The following is a 22839-nucleotide window of genomic DNA, read 5'->3' on the forward strand; positions in this document are numbered from 1 at the left end:
ACAAAAGGCAATCTCAAAAAGAAGCCAGTCGACTTTGAAGTATTTTGGGGAAATGCTTACTGGTACTGAAGATATGATTTATATTCTGGGGTTTCTTTTTCTTTCTCTCTCTTATGTTAAAGTGCTTTTTGCCTCGAGCATGGCTCCAGATAGGAATAGCATGTTGTTTTGGATTCTCCCAAAACATAAAGCTCTAACTGCATCAAATATTTATTTTAAAGATCTGTTTTCTTCTGTTCGTGTTTGAGAACAAATGGGAAAGTTGTTGGTTGCTATATCATAGTGACTGTTTGTCTGAATTATGTTGACTTTCACCAATCTGCTTCCCTGAATATAAATATATTTCTGCTTTCCACCAGAACGACTTGCTCTTCAGGTTGGATTTCACTGAAATAGTTGTTTTTCACGCACATAGCCTGAGTTACTGAAATGTACAACAGTAAATATTTACATGTCTAAACACTGTAAAAATTAGTAAAAAAGGTGCTTGTGTCTGTCTACATGCTAAATGTTCCAGGGAATAACTTTCATTAATAATAATATTTAATCATGCAAAACTCTCTTTCATACCTTACATGTAAAAAAATATGTCCCCCCCTTGATGACCTTGATGGCCTTGATGGCTTTGTTGTTGACATACATTAACCTATATCGGTATTTGTATGAAAGAGAGAAACAGAGAGAGAGAGATAGAGAGAGAGAGAGGGGGGGGGGGGGGAGAGAGAGGGAGAGAGAGGGAAAACCAACCATCTGCTATGAGTAGAGTTGCCATGTGAAAATATTAATCAAATATAACTTTGGTGCTGATGACGTTGCATTGGTTATTGTTTACTCATCTATAAAGTGTTATGTTGTAATTGGAATGCAAAGCTTGTAATACATCTAGATGTACATGTCATGTCAGCAGGAAATCACATGGACTACATGACTACATTATAATGTGTTCTGATGAGAGTTGAACATTCCTCTGAAGATGTGGAGAAAATGTATGCATTGATTTTATAAGGATTAATCTTCATAGACAGTGAACAATTCATAAAAATGTGAGTGTAACTAATTTTAATTATCAAGAAAACAGTATGTACAACATGTCTTTTGACATACATGTACATGTAAATATTTTCATATCAGCAGCATCATATTTTACAAAAGACATATTTATTTGTCTCCTTGTGACATGAGCCAAAACATTCCAGTTACATGTATGCATAGTGCATACATGGGCATGGGGCTCTGTAAATGCTCTGCAAAACACATTTTGCACATGTACATGTACATTCCACAGATGAACAATATTTGCTCGAAATCATGTTCACTTACAAGTACTGGTACATGTAAATTGCTATTTAAGTCTGACTCAGCATGTGCATTGTCATTGCTCGCTATAGATTACATTATGATTTTGCATATTACAGTGTGTATTGGACTTAGTTTTGTCTTATTTCTTTGTTGTGAAGGTCGATTCCCTGGTTGAGGAGGTGAACGATCTGAAGAATAATGTCGCAGAGTTAGAAGATGAGAAAGGAAACCTACAACTCAGACTGGTCGACTTTGAGGAGACCAAAGCTCAAATCGGTAAATAATTTTTGTAATTTAGTATTTTGGTAATAATAGTCATTTTAAATAGATACTTCCTCTTTTACAGCACCTTAACTTTAATAAAAGTGCTTACAGTATTATTACCCGTCACTGGATTGTATTTCCATTCAGCACATGACAATACACATTCTCCACTCTGCTGGGGAGCATTCCAGCCAGTTGCCTTTTTATAGGTGCACACATGCTAAATCCAATCACAATGACTTTCAAATCATTTCTTGGTCCCTTGCCATTCATTTACGCATGAAATTTTATTACTTCAGTGATTTTTTTTAGGGGGTTTGAAGTGTATAGCATCATGTAGGATCAAAATTGTTAGCTAATAGAGTTATCATTATTGAAAATATTATTTACACTTCAGAATGCTGACTTGAATAAATGATGATGATGAGAAACTTCAATATTTACCAGTGCTAATTTTTCATTTGTTCACCCTTTTGACACCTTGAAATATTTACACTCTTTTATTACATTTTTTTTTGTATCACAAATTATTTGTTCCTCCTTCAGAAAATCTTGAGAAGGTTTTGATTCAGAAGGAGGATAAGATCAAGATGGTTGAAGAGGAGAAGGGAGAGGTTCTGAAGATGATGCAAGAAACAGGAGAAGAGAGGATGAAACTGGAAGAGAAGATAGAGGAGCTTACTGCACAGGTTGAACAGGTACATGTAGGTGATGGTGATGATGATGGTGATGATGATGATGGTAATGATGACGATGATGATAATGACAATGATGATGATAATGGGGATGATGGTGGTGATGATGTTGTTGACGATAGTGATGATATGATGATGATGATAATGATATATATAGATATGAATATAATAATATATAATATGAATCTTTGTCCTTCTTTAACAAGTCTTTTCTAATTTGAATTCAGAATCAAATCAACCACAACCAGGCTGAGGAAGACAAGATCAATGAACTCAACTCCATGGTCGACGATGTCCGTGCCAAGCTGGTCGATGCCGAGGAGCGATGCGACCAGGAAGTGAAATCAAGGGTCAGTGTCGAGTCTCGTCTGGTGGACCTTACTGACTTTAGAAAATCATCACAGTCACACATGGTCAGCATTCTGAAAGAAAAAAACAAAAACTTGCATGCTTGTCTGTTTGTATCTCTTTGTATGTCTGTTTTTGCATGTCGGTATGCCTGTCTAGATGTATCTGTATTGAGAATGAGAAAACTGAAGTAGCTTGTCTGTTTGTATGTGTATATATCTTTCTCTCTCATTTGGCTGGCAGAAGGGCATAAGTGCTAAACATGGATGCGTGTCCTTGCGTTACTCAGAAGGTAGTTAGCGATAAATGTGCCTATTTGATATGAACCTACATTAAATTGTTGCAATCCATTTCCTCTGTTTTTAGTCTACATGAAATCCCTGTTGTTAATAAAGATTGGAATAACATGTTTAGAGCAGTCAAACATGTGAGTTATCAGAAATTTGCTCTATGGTATGCACGCCTGCTAATGGCCAGCTGCCTGACTATCTGCCTTCACAGGGATTACAAATAAGAAAATGAAAAGTTTTAAATTTTCTGATTTTCTCTCTCTCTCTCTCTCTCTCTCGCTCTCTCTCTCTCTCTCTCTCTCTCTCTCTCTCTCTCTCTGTATATTGTGTGTCTATTTATCTGCATGCATGTAGTTGTATGTTTGTTTGTACATGCATTGTATGTTTGCATATCTGCCTGTCATCGTCATTATCTGTTGTAAACCAGACACTAGGCTGCAGCTTTTGTGAATTTCACAATATTTTCAGATGTTGTAGATTCACAAGTTTTATGCCGTAGAATTATTGAGCAACAATTTTGCAGTCCACAAAGGCCTCTCTCTTTGCCAAAGTGGCCTCATTGATCAATTCAAAAGGAGTTTCTGGTTTTTACAGTACATGTCTTGTGTTGCTATTAGAGGGCCTGGTGGTATTTAGGTCTCTCTTTTTATCTGCATGTCCCTTTCTGCCTGTCTGTCTGTCTGTTTGTCTGTATGTCTGTCTGTATGTCTGTCTGTATGTTTGTCTGCTTGCATCAGTGATCTTGTGTCTGCTGTTACATGTTGGTACATGTACATGTATGTCTGTTCCTCTGTTTGCATGTGTATCTGTCTGTCTGCGTAGATTGTTTATGTATCTGTCTAATGTATGTGTTCCTATATCTGTTGGTAATTAGGTAAAGCTAATTCTCTATTGATCTACATGTACAAACATCTGTCTGCTTTTATAAAACATGTATTTGTCCGTCTGTCAGTTAATTTCTAACTATATTGGCTGTAGGTATATAGATATCTGTATGTCTTTCAGTCTATGTCTCTCTGCTATCATATCTACCTCACCAGTTGTTGGGTTGTTCTCTATTTCCAATACTTTTCTTTTCTTTTTCTATTCTTTAGTTTCTTTTAGAAGTGCATCAGTAACTGCCTCTAAGATCTGCCCAGAAAATAACCCTTTTATGCATACATGAACCAAATGGACATCTAAGTAGATGTTAAAAAGGTCAACACCCCATATACATGTACATGTATATTTTGTGTGTTATACAGATGTTTGATGCACATTACGGTTGTATCATTTCAACTAATTACATAGGCTATAGTTACATTTTTATGAATTCCAGCTGTATGTAGTGGTCAACCTTGTTGTCTCGCTCTGTTAGTGTAAATGTTTGTTGTAGATATGGTCTAGTATGGCTACCTATCTACAGTAGCCACTCTTTATATTTCCCGGGGATGGCCTTAATAAGCTACCTATTAAAACTTCATTACAAATACAGTCATTGGGTATTTAATCATGCCATTTCCCTTACACTTCCCATTGTTAGTTCATATCTAGCTCCCCTTTATTTATTTAACCACACATCCTCTGCATGTAGCTGCAAGTTGTGTTTCTTTCAATTCCCCTGCCCCCACTTTCCTTTCAGTCATTTCATTCCTTTCCTCTTCTTAATAACAAGTCCTGTAAAACAAACAATCAATCCCATCATTATCGCCAATAACATGGACCTACATGTACAATGTAGTACTTGTATCTGTCATGTTAATATTACTCCACCGTGCATGCTGATTCTCCTTGTTTCTTTCTTGGTTTCATCTCCTTCATGAAATGAAATGTCCTTGTAATCCTTTTTTGTTTTGTTTAAATCCTCTCTCACACCACCAAATCAGTGCAGAAATTTAGACGCATTCATTTTCTACACTTGTATTTAGTATGAACATACAGTGTATCTTGAGCTGCAAATGAATGATTATAAATGTCAAGTTTCATCAAAAAGAAACTAAGCTACCAAAAACTTTATCAAAGGAGAACAATATGTAACAATACTATTTCTTCAACTAATACTTGTTTTCTTTCTAATACGATTCTTTATGGTTTTCCAGAACTTTTCTACCCTTAATATACCTTTAACTTTTAACTCTTGTTGATTTATAACATGCATGTTCACCAACCTGTTTAATTGTCATGTCATACTGAAACCTTCCATTATATAGTTTTAATATCAGGATGCTGACCATGTGTTGACAAAGTCGGCTTAGGCTTCTCTACATGACCTCTCTACTGTAAAAGTCCATCACAAAGAGTCTTCTACCAGTAAACAATGTACATGTACACTATATAACCATAGATACTGAGTGGTTATGACCACACAAAGTTCTTGCCATTTAAATTGCTCTGTTTGTAAATAAGAACATTTTCTGATTTGACAGTACTGAGCAAACGCACATGCTTGCACGTAGTACACAACCTTTGAAAAAAATCCCAAATCCAAGTAAAAACCTACAAGCATCTTTCATTGCTGCACTAATTCCTATATATTTGGGTGGTAATGTCAGCAAATATATGTATATCATCTGTTCAGAGCCAGAAGGCATTAACTCTGTGTTACAGGTATATGAGTTAACGCCCTTCTGGCTACAAACAGACGATATGAAAGTTAGTACAATACTTTATGAGCGGAAACTTGACCTCATCCTTTAATAATTTTCTAAAACAATTTTTAAGATTGAAATTACACCAGTTTACATGATACATTGGTATACGTCAAATTCACATATTTATTCTGAAAGTTATATACGTTGGGGTTTGTCATATCATTAGTTCCTTATTTCGATCACTCTTTATTACATCCAATGATATACATGTGCATTATAAGGCCTTTTAAATTATTATTTCATTCAATTTATTTAATTTGTGCTGTATATGTAACTACCCCATGGCATTTAATCAGTGTTATCCCTATATGTTAAAACTATTGCATGTATTGTATGTGTGCCTGTTTTATGCCTTTAGATATGAACTAACAAGCTCCTCCTTGCTTGCCCCCTTCATATATTGCATGCACTGCAAGCATCAAAACCTTTGTGTGTCATTCAATTCCAAGGGGCATTTTTTTTGGGGGGGGAAGGGTGATAACAAATTGTAGCTTTTACAACATTGGCCCCAATAAGTACACATCAATCTCTTTGCTATACGCTGTAGAAATGTTGCTCTGCTCCTTCTCTTGTTTAAATGGCCCTTTAAAAACTTTCCTTGTTCTTTTTTAAAAGAACAATGTAGCTCAAGTGATCTTATACACTATATCCATGACATGTGAAAGGGTTTCCATTTTGCCTTAAAGTCAAAGGAAATCTGGGTTCTCTTTTCTCCAGTCAGAGAAAATCATGAAAATTGAGAAAAATTACTCAAACTAGAGAAAATCAGGAAATGCCATTTGCCCCAAAAGAAAGTAGTGATTGACATGTCCGAACAGGATCTCCACTTGTTGATTGGTTTTAGTGGATTTTCACTGTTAACCCCTTGACTCCTGTATTCTCTCATCCTCATAGGCTTAGTGCAGGGATCACCCGGTTCCAGTATGCATTGGGTTAATTGAAGACATTTCAAACTGGAAATAGGTCCCAGTATTGATCCTACAATTTCATAAATCTATCAGGGAAAAATCAGCACTGCACTACTTATAGCTACTTGCGCCCTCTATTTAGCAAACAATGCCTGAGCAGTGACCGTTGGTACCCCATGATCCCCTTTTTCTTATGCTGATTGAGAGATTATGTTACTTTGATAAGATAACCTCCTGTCAGTGACCACGCAGAGAGGTCTAATCCCTCCTGGCCGAACTAGTGCAGATAGGCTTTAAATGAAATTCTGGGAACCCTGCTTGAAGAATAGTAGCACAACCTATAAACACTAATTATGTATTTTTCAGGCTGAGCAAGACGAGAAGATCAAGTCTTTAGAGGCCTCGTTGGAAGAGACGAACAATAGCTTGGCAGAGACGGAACAAGCGAGGGCGGGCTTGTCAGAGGAGAAGGTTACTACTGAGCTGAAGATGGTTCAACTGGAGGAGGAAAAGGATGGTGAGACAGGCATCATACCAATAGACTTTCAATATTCTAAATTTCTAAAGTGAAACTTAGTCATACCACCAAGCCAACTCCAAACCGAATCCTAGCCATAGAGCTAATGTGATTATTTGTCAGTGTTGTATGTGTGACTAAGGCATTTGGAAGCATGTAGTTTCTTAACACTTTCTCTGCATTTCAAGCTTTCCTAGATTTTTATATAAATGTGAAGTATCAATATCAGATGACTGAGATGAAGAGAAAGATGGATACCGGTCTCTGACTGTGATATCTTTCTTCAATGCTATTCTTTAGTAAGAATAATTATGAAAATCTTTCTCTGTTGGTATAATGTAAATCACATTATGCTGTTTTGTAAATATGAGCTGGGAGCTTTTCTTTCTCATGCTCGGAACTTAGAGTCTATCTTTTCTGACCATCCAGGCTTGGAGCAGAAAACCGTCCACCTCTCAGACCAGATTGCAGAGATGAAGAGGAAGATGGAGACAGAGTTTCAATCTCTGGTTGAGATGGAGAGAGAGAAGGAAGGGATGACAGCGAATCTTGAGAAGAAGGAAGAGCAGATTACATCCTTGATCTCTGACCTCCAGCAAGCAGCAGATTCAAAGGTCAAACTCGAGGTCAGTATCTTACAAAGTGATATCTCAAAGTGACTCAGTAACTTTGTCTCAGATTCTAAATAAAATCCTGGAGTTAGCTTAATATGCTGCAATCATAATTATAAACCTATAGGACAGTCAGGAATCCCATGACTTTTAAAAGTCAATCGCCTGTCTGATTATCAAGATATTTATGAGTGAAAATCAAAATTTCATTTTCATAACACTACAGTCAATTGAGTATGGTAAAATCAGTCACTCAAAGATTTTGACTTTTTTTGAGGCACTTCATGATCATTTTGAAGCGCATTTTCTTAGGGCTTCATTATTTCACCATAGGCACTGATAACACGTCGAGCCATGTATCTCAGATTTGTGAAACTGGAAACATTGTTAAACGATGCCTTTAAATAATTTGTGTATAGCTAGAAAGTATAAAATCAAATTTTACCTGGCATTCTATGGGCTAATGGTATAAAGAGTATGAAGGAATTGAAGAATAACATATAACCCCTGCATGGAACCCAAGTCAGACTTGTGTTCCATGTGGGTCCTATTCTGTTCCTATAGAAAAGTTTGTAGTTAAGTTTGTTACATGTGACCCCCAAGTATTCACATTGATGGACGTCCCACTTTGTTTATTTTAAATTAAACATCACTAAAGTGATGGAGGTGCTTGAATTCATTTTGTTTGCCCTCTTGAGACGAGTACTTCCACCTGTGTATCATAGAATGTACCGTAGTTGTAGTTCAGCCTGTTGCAGTTGTAGTTGATATGGTGTCATCTTTAGAAACATTATGAATATTGCCCCTTTCGCATATGGCTCACATACACCTGTACCCAGTCACTAACAACATTATGTTTCCCACTATCATTTGTCCTGTCTAGAGCACAATATCAGAATTGAAGGAGAGTATATCAGAGCTGACTGAAGGCAAGCAGAAGGCCGAGGCAAACCTTGAGATGCTTCAGATGGATCTAGATCAAGCCATCTCCCAGATGGAGAACCAAACCTCTATATCTGCGGCAGAGAAAGCAGACCTAGAGTCGACCATCAAGAACAGGGAAAGAGAGCTGACGGACCTTGCGCAGAAATGCCAAGAGAAAGAGGAAGAGATTACCAAACTGGGTGAAGAGTTACAGGAGAGGACCAGGGTTGTTGAAAGACTTGAAGGAGAGGTGTCAGAGAAGGGATATAAGATTGAATCCCTTGAGGCGACGGTTGGACAGAAGGATCGAGAGTTGGATATGATGAATGAAGGACAGAGTGAAGAGGGAAGGAAGAACGAATCTAAGATGTCTTCGCTGCTCCAGCAGATCGCAGAGCTTGAGACGGAGCTGATGAGCATTCAGAGAGGTCTTGATGAGAAGGAGAAGCTGGTGGAGAACCTACAGGAAGAGGTAGAGAAGGCTAGGAATGAGCTGCAAAAGAATTCTCAAGATGCCACTGAGAACCTAGAAAAGATCTCCAAGCAGTTGGAGGAGAAGGAGAAACATGCAGGCTCCTTGCAGGAGCAGCTCCTGGATTCCTTGAAGCTTGTACAGGACAAGGAGAACTCATACCAGGAGCTCCTTAAAAGAGAGAAGGAGGAGTCCTCTGAGATTCAGATCAAACTGAATCAAGAAGTTTCTGGTCTCAGGGATAACCTAGAGACATCTCAGAAAGAAGCGGCCGACTTGAAGATGAGGTTAGAAGACACTCAGAAGCAGAAGGAGCAACTCTCTGAGAAGATAATAACGGATGTAGAATCATTGCAAAAAGCCTCAAGTAACAAGGAGGAAGAGATGAATCAAGCTAGGTTGGAGGCTGAAAGGGTGTCAGAGGATTTGACTAACAAGCTCCAAGTATCCTCCAAAGAAAATGAACAGTTCCAGGAGAGGGTTAAGAAATTAGAGGTAGAGTTATCAGAGCTAGGAGAACAGCTTTCTCATCAGGAAGAGATAGTTGCTTCTCTAGATGTTGACAAGAAACAGCTGGAGGAAGCACTTGGGTTGAAAGACCAAAACCTTATGATGATGAGAGTGAAGTTGGATGAAACGATGCAACAAAATCAAGAACAAGATCAGAACATCCAGGAAAGAGATGTCACAATATCCTCCTTAAAGGAAAAACTTCAGGATGCTGAAGAGAAGTCTTCCAAATCTGAAGAGAATATGAAATTGTTGGAAGAAAAGCTTGAATCTTGTTTGAAGGATCTGGAAAGTCTTAAAGATGCAGTCGCACAAAAGGATAATCTAATCACAGATCTGCAGAAAGATGTTGAGGAAAGATCAGCAGAAATGAAAAGACTGGTAGACACTAATCATGAGACGGAAAGTATTTCCCAAAGACAGGTGCAAGACATTCAGAATCTGCAAACAAACATTAATGATAAGGACAATCAATTAGTAACCCTGCAGGAAAGACTGCAAGAAATGAAGGAGGATGATGATACAAGACTTGCCTCTATGCAAGGGAGACAGGATGAGAAGGAGAGAGAATTCCTGAAGTTGAAAGAAGAGATGACTGAGCTACTTGAAAAGAGCAGAGAGGATGCAAATGAGGAGAGAAAAGAGAAGGAAAGGATCGGCCAAGAAAAGGACAGCATCGTTATGGAGAAGGACAATAGAATTAGAGAGATAGAGGCAAAGATTGAAGAACTAATGGCAGATGAGAGGAAGCTGAAAGAGGAAACCGAGAAAATTGCCAAACAACTTTTAGATGGTGCAGAAGAAAGGGATCAGATGCAGAAATCATTAGAAGCTGTCTGCAGAGAGAAAGAGCAAGTCCAGGAAGAGCTCACTCTAGCCAAAGATCAAATCACTAGCCTACACCAGGTGCTAGTGGATAAAGAAGATGAAGTAGCTCAAGTGAGACGGTCCTTAGATGAAAAAGAGAAGCAAAAACAGGAAGAGGTTACAGTAATGCAGGAATCCCTTCAAAGAGCACAAAATGAAAAGACTGGATTTGAGAGCCATGTTGAAAAAGAGAAGACTACATTGCAGGAATCACTGGATTCACTTAGAAATGAACTTCATGATAAGAATACTGCCATGAAGGAGATAGAGGAGAAGTTGATAGAAAAGGAAACTGCCCAGAAATCTTTAGAAGAAAGGTTAGCCGAGAAATCTGATATTGTAGAACAGTTGACTCAAAAGGTCATTGAGAACGAAGAAGTTTCAACACAAGAACTTCAAAGGCTACAAGAGAAGCTAAGGTATGCTGAAGAGGAAAAGGACAAGGTGGCTGTTGAGATGGAGCAGGAGAGAGGACAACTTCAAGAACATTTTAACCAATTAGAGATGGAGAAACAGAGGATATCAGAGGAGTTGGAGCAGAGGAAAGCAGCTCTTGAAAGAGTAGGAGTACAGCAGGCAGATAGGGAGCAGCTCTTTAATGAGGAGCTGAGCGCTATTCAGGCAGACCTCGTTCGTAGTCAGGAGGAAAGGAGAGAAGCAGAAGCAGAGTTTGAAGAGAAGCAGACAACCATGGAGAGCAGATTGAATGAGAAAGAAGGAGAAATGGCAACCCTAACGGATGACTTGGACCTATTCAAGAAAAAGATGGAGAAGCTTAGTCAGGATGCAGATGAGAAGGAAAGCAATCTGCAACAGGAGTTGACTTCATTGAGGGGATCCATGGCTAACAGTAGTGGTGAGACAGCAGAACTTGTCAAACAGATTACGGAGAGAGACCAGAAGATCAAAGCTATGGAGGAGGACTCTTCCTCCAAGAAGGAACAACTGGACAAACGCATCCAAAACCTGAAAGAGAAGCTCAAGAAGGCCGTAGTCAAAGTCAAAGAATTGAGTAGCACCGTAGCTGAGCAGTCCACAAGGATAGAAGAGTATTCTACAAAGATAGAAGAACAATCCACTGTAATAGACGAACAGACCACAACAATAGAGGAAGCAGAGAGAAGGCTTAGTAAGAAAGAAGTTGTGGAAGAGCGGCTTCATTCCCTCACCCAGGCAACAGAAGAATACCAGCAGAAGTTGGATAAGATGAGACGAGAACTTGAAGAGCGAGATCTAGCTGTCCAGTCTCTGAAGGATGTTATGATGTCCAGAGAGGAAGACGTCAATGCTCAATCTGAGATGTTGGATCGTAGTCTGGCTGATGTCAATGAGAAGGTTGATGCCTTGAACGCAGAGCTCCAGCAGCGGGATGAGGTCGTCCAGGACCTCCAGACGATTTTAGCAGAGAAGGAATCGACCTTGGAGGGGTTGAGCCAGAGCTTTACAGAGAAAGATTCCTTGATCCAAAGCCTCCAGGAGGAGATCGCATCTCAGAAGAACAAGGCGGAGGAGATGATGCAGACAGCACCCGGAGATGAAGAAGATGGAGGATCAGGGAAGAAGGATGAGATTGTGAAGCTGAAGCAGGAAATAGAGCAGGGAAAACAGAGGTATGGTAAGCTCCTTGCAAAAGCCAAAGATATGAAAACAAAGTTTGAAGTCGCCAACCAGAGAAACCGAGAATTAGAGGCGGAGGTTGCGAATCTTCAACGAGAGCAAGAGGAGAGGGGGATTGCCGTCCAGCAGAGAGAAGAGGAAGAAAGTTCAAGGAGAGCTGAAGAAGGGGAATCAAAGGAGGAGCTCTTAGAGATCTTGAGGAAGAACGATGAACTTCAAGCGCAAGTCTCTGATCTTCAAGCGCAAGCCTCTGAACTTGAGAGACTCGTTTCTGAGAATGAATCAGTCTTACAGAACAAAGCCGCAGAGCTACAGGACACAGCCGCAGAGCTACACAACACATCAGAGGAGCTCAAGCATTTGAGGGAGGCTTTATCTCAGAAAGAAGCAGAGATGGGTGATGAAGAGGAGTGGAAAAGGAACATGATGTCGTCCTTAGATGACAAAGAAGCTGAAATTAATCAACTTAAATCTGAAATACAAGACAAATCCATGCAACTGGATGAAGCTATTAGTGAGTTGGACAATGTGACTAAAATACTGAGTGAGAGGGAAGGAACAAGCCAACAGCGACTTGCAGAGCTCCAAGAAGTTGTATCAGCAAGAGAAAGTGATATAGAACGACTGGAAGCAATAGCATCAGAGAAGGAAGACCTGGTGCAGAGATGTCAAGAGAAAGAAGATGTCTTATCCAGGTTGACCCTTCAGTTGGAAGAACAGGCAACTAAGTTTGAAGAAATGGAGAAGCAGCTGGAGCATATGACTGAAGGATTCAGGTCAAGTTTGGATCATTCTGAAGCAGAGCTTGGCAAAGCTAGGGAAAGTTTAGGATTGATGGAAGCAGAGGTTGGACGACTCCAGCAGGAGAAAGAAGATATTCTGGGTAAGATGAAGGCAGAGAATGCTGCATTGATGGAGAAAGAAGGAACCTTGCAGGAGCAGATTGATGAAAAGAGATAATGACGATGAAACTTGATGAAGCGAGGCATGAGACGGCTCGACTTACAGGAGAGAACGGTGAGATGAAGAGAGAACTGGAGGAGCTTCAGGAAGAGAGGACCATCCTGAAGGAGACGGAAGGAGCCTTGGTAGAGCAGATGAAGGAGATGGAGACATCCATGGATGCACACAGAGACCTGGAGGCTGCACTTCATGGAGCTAAGGAGGAGCTGGCTCGGATGGAGCAAGAGAGGGAGGCAACCATGAATGAAGTGAGTATTCATTCTCTCAATTACAGTCATGTCAAAGAGACATGAGAAAGATCCATGAACAATTATCAGTTCATCAGGCCTTTCCCTAAAGTTACAATAATATCAAAGTTTTAATCAAACATAATCAAGAACGCAGTTGAACTCACTGCTGCAAATTTAAGAAAGAGAAACCAAATTTCCATGGTCTTATATCTTTGATAAAAATTAAGTCTAAATCTGAATATGTAATTGCAGCCAAATATGGCAAGTTAAGCCTCCATTTTAAAAATTTTGTATTTGAGTTGTAGTGGACTATATGATGTTTTTGTCATTTCACATTCTTGTACATGATTGTAAATAGCCAGTTGGCTTTTATGTTATTTTTGAGTACCCAATAAAAAAAATTTTAAAAAAAAGAAAAAAAAGAACGCAGTTGAACCCTCTGAAAAAGAACCTAATTAATTTGGCTTTGAAATACAGAAATCAAAGTACCTTAGAATTAAGCTCATCGTTGCAATGCTCTTAAACGCAATACATGTCTACATTTGCCACACTCCACCCAGGTGAAGTAAATAGGGACCGGTAGAAAGGAATTCCTTGAATACTGTGAGCACCGAAATTGGTAACCTAGCAGAGCTAGGGTAATATTGGAGCGCTTTGAGCACCTTTCAGTGTAGATATGTGCGCTATATAAATATCCAATATTAATATTATTATTATGTTGATATGGTTCTTACTTAACGGTAATGTATAAATAACCAGTAAAAAGGGACAAAACAGGAAGAGAGTGAGAACTCTCTTTGTCCCCTGTTTGATCCTTACACATTTCATTCTATTCTGAAGATAGAATATGTGCACATTTGCTCATTCTTGCAATTCACAAGTAGTCATATTCGTTATTTGTGTTCTTGTCATTATATCATTTTATATTTGTTTGTGTTTTTATTTATTTTCTTCGTCAGGTTGCCCAATTAGCGGAGGCCTTGAAGAAAGAGCAGAGTCTGAAGGTTCGAGCTGAGCAGAGGAGCGAGAAGCTCAAAGAACAGCTTCAGAAGATGAAAGAAGCCAAGCGAAAGCTTTCGACAGACATGGAGACCCTGAGGCAAGAGAAGGAGGACACGACTACTAGCATCGTCAAACGAGAGATGGATCTAGAGAGTCGTATGGGTGCCATGCAGAAAGAGGTTGAGATCTTGAGGTCATCGAGTGACGATAGCAAGCAGGAGCAGTCATCCCTGGAATCAGAAGCTGCTCATCTGAAGCAGGAATGTCAGAGACTGACCAAGGAGGGAGAGGATTTGAAGAGAGAGAGCGACTTATTGAGGAAAGTTGTAGAAGAGTCAGGCTCACATCTGGATAAGGTGAGGAATGAGGGGGAGGGGCTTAGGAAGGAGCTTGATGGATTGAGAGGTCAAAGGGCAAAGTTGGTGGATGAGAACCAGCACATGAAAGCAGAGGTGAAGAGGTTATTGGACGAAGATGAAATCAATAAGGTTGAGTTGGAAGAGCTGAGGACAGGGTTGAAACTTGCTAAAGAGAAGGGAGGCAAGCTAGGAAGCGAACTTAAAGAGTTGGTGAAATCAAGAGGAAAAGAAGGTGATGGTTTGAAGGAGAAGTTGAAGTCAGTCGAGACAGAGTTGGAAGCACAGCAGAAACTATGGGAGGAGAAATATGAGACGGATGTCACTAGGTACGAGAAGAAGGTTGCGGAACTGACGGATGAGTTACGCAAGGTCAACGATGAAGTGATTAGTGTGAATGTAGAGATTAAGAAGCTTACGTCGGAGCGTAACTCTCTCAAGGTCATGAACTCTGAACTTGATAGTACACTTACAGCCGCTGCAGAGAAACTTCAGGACGCAGATATAGCCTTGAAAGAGGCGAAGACTGAGGTCACAGATCTCCAAGGGCAGCTTGAGGATTTGAACGGTTCTAACGAGGGTTCTGAGCAGCTCCGGGAACAGAAAGCCCAGCTGGAGTGGGATCTAACGGGTCTCTCTCAGGAGAACCTAGATCTTCAGGAGGAACTCGAGAACTGCCACCTTGAGATTGACGAGGTCGGACAGGAGATGAGAGAACAACGGGAAGAGAAGAAGAAGATGGAGAGGAGGATAGCTGAGATAGAGGCATCGGGAAGGAATGAGATCCAACGTCTTGGTGACAAGATGTCCTCGGATATGAAGGCGATCCAGGAGGAGAAGACATCCGTCGTCATGGAGATGCAAGCTCTGCAGACACGGTTTGAAGATGCCTTGAATGATGGCAGCATACTGAGAGAAGATGGAGAGACATTGAAGGTAACATGATCCTCTAATGCCTCAGTCACACCTTTGCATATTTGGCTTGTGTATTTATGGCAAGCAGTTTTAACATTTATTCCTATTTCATGATATCAAGAATTACCATTGCTTTACAACAGAAAATCATTTCTTGATATCAAGAAATAGGAATTAATATTTAAATGGCTTGCCATAAATACACAGCAATACGCAAGCCAAATGCGCAAAGGTGTGACTGAGGCATAACTTTGCAGGAAACATGTCATTGCAAATGTATTGCCTAGATACAATGTACATCCCAAAAGTATTGCAAGCAAGAAACTTTCCCTAATGAAGAATTACAAAAATGGCCAGCGTTAAAGTTTCTTTATAACCATTGTGAAATGACCACAAAACAACTTTTAAATAACAAATATTCATATATATGTAGTTCCGAGGCTATAAAATCTGGTCAAAAATGACCCTTTTTCATAACAAAACAGCCCATGTATTTACTCATTCGTCTCCCAGCCATTCTAGCAATACTGTATTGTTGTAAAAATGTTCAAGTCAATTCAATTCTCATTTATTTCATTCTCGATTAAAAATTTTGTTTATACAAAAGATACAAAATAATTCATAAACAAATTTAGAAAATGAAATGGGGAACTACATAAATAAAGCCCTTGGGCCTTGTACAAGCGTAGTTCCCAAAGCATTCATAATGTAATGTAATGTTGCAACTTATTGGGTGCAATAAGTTTTAAGACTTGTTTGTTTTTGACTCCAAACAGGAAGAGAATGCTAGGCTCCAGGAGGAAGCGGTGGTTGTTTCTAAGCAACGAGATGAGTTAAAGGATGAAGTGGTGGTATTGTCTTCCAGATTACTTGGTATAGAGCAACAGTTAATGGAACAAGGCACTGTGGATGAGAGGTGGGTTTTATTCTGTGTATATCATATTATGTACCTAAGGCATCGTTTAACAATATTAAATCAGTGTCTGTGATATGGTGTAATATTGAAGCCCTAAAAAAATTGCGCTTCAAAATGATCATGAAGTGCCTCAAAAAAGTAAAAAATCTTTAAGTGACCGGTTTTACCATACTCATTTTCCCCAATGGACTGTAGTGTTATAAAAACTGTTAGGAAAACGCAAAATTTGATTTCGATTTCCAATCATAAATATCTTGATAATCAGATAGGAGATTGGCTTGTAAAAGTCATGGGATTCCTGACTGATCTAAAGGTTTATAATTACGATTGCCGCATGAGCTAAATTAAGGATTTTTTTAAAAGGATCTGAGACAAAGTTACCGGATCCCTTTAAGTTGAGACCTAGGATCCTAAAGATCTGAAAAGATGCTCCCTCTACGAATGACAAATTGTGCTGTAAAAATTGGCTCTTAGGAAACATCACCTTTGCTGAAGAATATCTAGTAAAGAGCTCTTGCCTGTAACTTTTTCCTTAATTTCTTGATATGTGGATTGATTAGTTAGAGAATATTTTACTCCTATAATTGTTTGCTGCCATGCAGAAACTGTAATTTATTACAATATACCATACTTACAACACAAATGGGTCTCTATGTGCTTCAATAAGTGAGAGTAATTCAGAGATATGAGTTGGATAGGTTCAACACATGTTCTTGAGTCATCAAGCTAGTACTAAAAAGCATTTGTCAGCAGAATAGTGTATTGTAAAGTCAGAAGATGTATTACAAAGTTACTCTAAGTTGTTTGGTGTTTTTGTATCATAGGTTGCAGAAACTTCAAAGTTCTGAACAGAAAATGAGAGAAGACCTTGCCCGGTCAGCTGAAGAGAGAGATAGAGCATTACAAGGGATCCATCAGAGGGAGATACGGTAAGAGAGATAGAGATTGATTGAATTGATTGAAAATGTTTTATTATGATTGTACTTCGCAGCCAAATGGCTGAATTATACAATTTATATTGGCAATAATACATACAAATGTGGTTTGAAAATAGGATCAACTTTGATATTAAAAAACAAGATGCCATTTGCACAAGTATAATATATAAAACAAAATTCATGACCAACATGACCAAGGCAATAACAGACAAAAGGTAGAAGACAGAGAAAAGGGGCAAATGAGATTAAGGTATATTTTGTAAGGTGAACAAGAGTGGGGATAGCAATGAAGAAAAAATAAAAAGATGATTATTTCCATGTACAGATTTTGTGTGGATTTCAGGGTCATAGACATTATCTTATGTTGTTATTAGGTGATACACACTCATCCTATTCATTACTGGAATCTTCTCTGAGGTGTGAGCAAAAGCTCAGAAACATTACAAAATTGAAAGATTATCTTTGAATGCATAAAGGCTAACATGACATGTACAATATGAATCTAAAGGATAACAAATATTTTGTAAATGTATGCCTACAAGTCAATCATTATATCCAGGATATTAATAAGTAAAAAATTATATTCTATCATTTTACAACTATAATCAGGTTGGGGGGGGGGGGTATTTTTACTCAGAGATTTGAAGAAATCCTTACAAATCCTTCAATTGATGAATAGTAAAAAAAAATAATAATAATAAAAAAAAATGAAAAAAGTGTAAACATGTAGATGAAGCCTATTATTAATATTCATCAATCTGTTCATTTTTGTTTATATGTTTAGATGTGAAACCTTGACACAGCGGGTTGCAGGTCTGGTGGAACAGAACAAGAGTATGAAGGGTCATCTGAGAAACATGGAACGTAACGTCAAAGACATGGAGCGTCACATCACAAGTCTGGAAGATGATAAGACCGCCCTCTTGAGGCAGGTTGAGGAGAAGGAAATCAGCGTTAGTAGAACAATGGTGAGTACTCTGTCTGCTCTTATGAATTTTAAAATCCAATTAATATATGCATTACTTCTGGATTCTTACATGTACTTGTATGTGTATTTTGCTCATATTCATAAAAATAGAAATTTGACTGTCACAAATATGACATAAAATGTTTGTGACAAATACAAGTCGCTCCTCGGTGTAATGCCCCTATTTGGGATAGATGACCCTTACACCTATCTTGTCATCTCTCTCTCGTTCTCGTTCTCTCTCTCTCTCTCTCTTTCCCATCCTTCCTCCCTCTCCCCTTCTCTTTTCTCTTTCTCTTTCTCTATCTTCCCTGTTCCTTCCTTTCTCTTCATGAACATCCTGTAAGCTTTAAAACAAGACAGTTATGTTCTTCTACATTGAATCTCTAGGTTGAAGAACTACCAATGGTTATAGAGGAAGCCATGGTCCAGCCCTGACCTGTGATCCTCTCCCTCCCCCCCCCCTCCCCTCCCCCCCCCCCACCTCTCTCTCTCTCTCTTAATCCTCACAACCATTCTATATACTTTGAGATAATAACAACTTCTTATTTTTGTTATCCTTCTACTTCCAGGTTGAAGAACGTCCAATGATTGTAGAGGAGGCCATGGTCCAGCGTAGCGCCCCAGTCCAGGAACAGATGACCCTACCCCCTGCCCCCATCCAGGAACAGATGACCCTTCCCCCTGACCTCCCTCCTTCGGGTCATGGGGTCATGGAAGAAGAAGTCACAATGCTCAAACAGAAGTAAGAGACTAATTAACCCATAAATTGAAATAAAAGATTAGTTTAAATAGAAGTAAATTCATTCATATTTCTTTATTTAAAAAAAAAAAAAAAAAAAAAAAAAAAATATTTATGAGTCCCCTCCCCTCATTTTGAATTGTCTCATACCCAATAGTAAACCTGAAATGTTTTAAGCACAAATTTTAACATAAATAATAATAATAATGGGCATTTGTATCGCAGTCTATCTAGAAATTCTATTCCGAGATGCACCTATTATTACCCCGGCTTTAGCCTGGCTGCCATTACAGCACTCCAGCATTTCAAGGAATTTATTTCTGCCAGGTATTTTAAACTTATGTCAAGTTAAACATTTTAGCAGTAAATACAGTGATAACCTTCAGGGATAATGTAAATACCAAGTCTATTTTAGGTCTTCTTGTAAGGTCTGTTCAAACCCTTTATATTCTTTATTTGTCTACTCTGTTCACAGGTTGGAGAGTGTTGAACAAGAGAGGGCGATGCTCGTTAAAGAATGTGCACAAACAGAGGTAGTTGTATTTAAAAACGTTTCTAACAAAACATCCATTTTTTAACATGTAAATAAATGGTAAGTGGGGATGAAGGGAAATAAGTTGTGTGCAACGAAGATCCTACGCGTACTTCTAACTGGGTGTTTTTATGACATAGATATGTGAAATGTAAAGTTTGTAATGCTTACATCATATTCAACAAAAGGTGTGGCCATTTACTGCAACATTTGTTGCAGTAAATGCACCGTAATGGGGGGAAAATAATACACCGTAATAGGGGGAAATAAGAAAATTAATTTGAAAACTAAACAAAAACATTAAGAAATATGAAAATATATCCCTCTATTGAATATCAGAGGATTGAGAGTAGGGCTTGGCTAACTGAGTTAACTTCTCACATATCTTAATGAGTGAAATCACTGAATTGCTTCCATTTTATTCAAACTAAATGCTGTAGAAGTTCATAACATAAAATGTTGGGGTGCTTTAAGGTGAAATCGAACAGAAGTCTTCTACTACACCATTTTTGTACGGATGTATAGCTATGCTCAGCTGTGCCTTATATTAAGAGCACAGCTATTCTACCAAGGGATCCGTATAATCAATATGATTTGTCTTTTATTCCTTCTTGAAGGCATCTTTACGTTATGAGAGAGAGCAGAGGGTCTTTGCAGAGGATGCGTTAAATAGCACCCAGGATCGTCTACGAGAACAGAAGAGAACATCCCACCATCATCATCCCTCGTCATCCTCATCATCGATCAGGAAGGAATACAGCCTGTATATTGATTCTGATGACGAGGACACTCAGCTGATGGTCAAGGCATACAAAGCTGGACATCATCTGAGTGAGTAAACTTTGGCTGTTTTTATTTGATGATTATGATGGTGATGTTGAATCTGATTGTGATGGTAGTAAAAGTGTGTCACTATTATTATAAGTGTTGTGATGATATTGTCAACATCTTTAGTGAGTAAACTCTTTTTTTGTTTGGTTCAGTGAAAATAATTGTAATATTGTAAAACTAGAAACATTTGTGAATTGTTAAGTTGTCCCTTTTCCAAGCAAGACTTTCACAAGTAGCAAGAGTAACTGTTTTATCAACTGTGATTCAATTATTTGTGGCATTCACTGTTATGAATGTGAATCATTATGAAATCTGTAAATGTTTCATTTACACAATTATTTCTAGTTTTGCAGTAATTACAAGTGTTTATAAATGATTACATGGTGAAAGTAAATCTGGACATCTCAAAAAGTTCAATATCTAACTTGTACATCATTTACTGTGGTACTACTACAATAGTCGATGAGAAGAGCTTAAATGTATCGTTTCTCTTTATCTGTTTATAGCTCGTCATGGTAACACAGTGGCCAATAAGCTGAGGAGGTGTTTCAAAGGCAGAGGGTGAGTGCAACAATTCATCTTTAAAATACTTTCATCTTGGAAACAATTATTTCAAAACATTCAAACATTACATCACATCTTTGGATAGTTTGTCAATTAAGACAGAATCTCTTTTACCCAGGATCTAGAAGAGTCTAGATTCAATTAATTATTAAGGTGTTCTTTAAAGCCTGTCTGCACTACTTGTATCTACTTGCGCCCTCTACAGGTATATAGCCAACAATGCCTGAGTGGTACCTGTTGATCCCCCATTGCCCCCTTTTGCTTATGTTAATTGAGAGCTGATTTGATGAGATAACCACCTGTCAGTGACCACGCAGGGAGGTATAATCCCTCCTGGCCAAGCTAGTGCAGATAGGCTTTAAAAGTGGATGATGGGTTGGTCGGTCAAGTCTAGAGAATAATAATTTGTTAGTTATTTGTAATGATATGATTTTCAGCAAAATCTGGTTGAGAAACTTCACTGTCTTATTGTACCTTTTTTCTTTAAATAGGTGAAGGGTAGGACACTCAATTCTTTGATGGTGAATAAATGCTAAAATAATTTTTGTATGAAATATAGGAGCATTTTTTTATGTTAAAATGCTTCTTTTTGTTTGTCTTTTCTCACAGAAGCTTCATGCGTGCAGTGCCTAGTGGTATTCAGCCAAGGTCTCTCATGGTGTTATATGCTGCAGCTATCCATATCTTCCTCTTCTATGTCCTAGCGTTCCATTGCTAACCCTGGCACTTCAAACGTATTGCCTCTCGTCACCCAGGTGTGTAAAGTAAATGAGAACAGCTAATCCAGGCACTTCAACCGTGTTGCCTCTTGTTACCCAGTGTAAAGTGAATGATAGAGGACATTCTTAGCTAATTCATGTTGCGTTGTGCATTGCTGCAGAGATTAATATCTTCCTCTTCTATCTACTAGCGTTTCATTACTAAACCAGGCACTTCAAAGTCATTGCCTCCCCTTATCCAGGAGTGCAAATAAGTATGAGGTGTAGAGGTGTTGTGGTTGAGTAGATACGTCACCAGACTGTCGATCACAAGGTCCACGGTTTGAGTCCCGTCGCGGTACTAAATGTCCTTTGGCAAGACATTTATCTACATTTGCCACACTCAACCCAAGTGAGGTAAATGGGTACCTGGTAGGATTATTCCTTGAAATGCACTGTGCACTGATAAGGCTGCCGGAGCTAGAGCTAGGGTAATAAATTTCAAAGCTCTTTGGAAGCGCATAGAGATGTTATTTCATAACGTATTATGCGCTATACAAGAACTAAACTATTATTTCAAATGAGCTGTCGCAGCTGTAGAGGTAGACTGGAGAGTCAGACAAAATGGTATTCCTTGATGCCTCATGGAAGATAAACGAAGAGAAGATAGGAAACAGCTTCAGATCCAGCTTACTAGTGCATTGCTGTAGAGATCTAATGTGCACTACACACAGGTTAAATCATCATAGGATAAGACTTGAATAAGATGGACATACAATGTGCTTGCAAAATGTAATCCAGAAATATATAGGCTCAGAAAAAGAAGTGGATGCTAACTCGTTCTGATTCATTCCTTACGAATGCATGTGGATTATAAATGATGGCCTTCACTTATATATATATATATATATCTATATATATATATATATATATATATATCTATATCTATATATATCTATATATTCCTCATAATTTTTATACTATCATGAATGTTAACAAAGGGCATCCGCATTTGAAAATGTGAAAATTGTTACATTGTGTAAACGTACATTGTACATTGTAAAGTGCTTTGAGAGGGCCTTTGGTCCTGAAATGCGCTATAAAAGAACAAACTATTATTATTGTTATTATTGTTAATATAAATAGAATATCTTTAAGCCATTGGTGATAGGAACCGGTTTGCTCCTGTAGGAAGAATATAGGAATGAAAGAATTTAGTAGTCAATGGGCTTG

The 22839-nt window shown here is 38.5% G+C and overlaps 2 protein-coding genes across 6 annotated transcripts in view; both read left to right on the forward strand.

Moving 5' to 3' along the window:
• LOC576978 (putative leucine-rich repeat-containing protein DDB_G0290503) overlaps window positions 1–12976 on the forward strand; it is a 24680-nt gene extending 11704 nt beyond the window's left edge. For 3 of the 4 annotated variants that reach the window (XM_030988367.1, XM_030988366.1, XM_030988369.1), the window contains 6 exons: window positions 1458–1575; window positions 2110–2261; window positions 2486–2671; window positions 6801–6951; window positions 7381–7577; window positions 8446–12976. In XM_030988367.1, the coding sequence (XP_030844227.1) occupies window positions 1458–1575; window positions 2110–2261; window positions 2486–2671; window positions 6801–6951; window positions 7381–7577; window positions 8446–12912 (5271 nt within the window). In that variant the 3' untranslated portion in view covers window positions 12913–12976. The remainder of the gene's footprint in view (window positions 1–1457; window positions 1576–2109; window positions 2262–2485; window positions 2672–6800; window positions 6952–7380; window positions 7578–8445) is intronic. The other variant, XM_030988368.1, reaches the window with a different exon arrangement.
• LOC115925129 (myosin heavy chain, clone 203-like) lies at window positions 12888–22071 on the forward strand. Of its 2 annotated transcripts, none has more exons than XM_030988370.1 (10): window positions 12888–13163; window positions 14105–15439; window positions 16195–16334; window positions 17159–17263; window positions 18057–18240; window positions 18812–18984; window positions 19457–19517; window positions 20131–20344; window positions 20851–20905; window positions 21518–22071. In XM_030988370.1, exons 1-10 carry the CDS (start codon window positions 12912–12914, stop codon window positions 21624–21626), a joined length of 2628 nt encoding a protein of 875 aa, XP_030844230.1. In that variant the 5' UTR covers window positions 12888–12911; the 3' UTR covers window positions 21627–22071. The 2 variants fall into 2 exon arrangements, with proteins under 2 accessions (XP_030844230.1, XP_030844231.1); XM_030988371.1 differs by having other exon boundaries at window positions 19457–19514.
• Window positions 22072–22839: the final 768 nt, after the last annotated feature.

Source organism: Strongylocentrotus purpuratus, unplaced genomic scaffold (genome assembly GCF_000002235.5).
Source record: "Strongylocentrotus purpuratus isolate Spur 01 unplaced genomic scaffold, Spur_5.0 spur5_scaffold_17, whole genome shotgun sequence".
NCBI classification, from domain to species: Eukaryota; Metazoa; Echinodermata; class Echinoidea; order Camarodonta; family Strongylocentrotidae; genus Strongylocentrotus; species Strongylocentrotus purpuratus.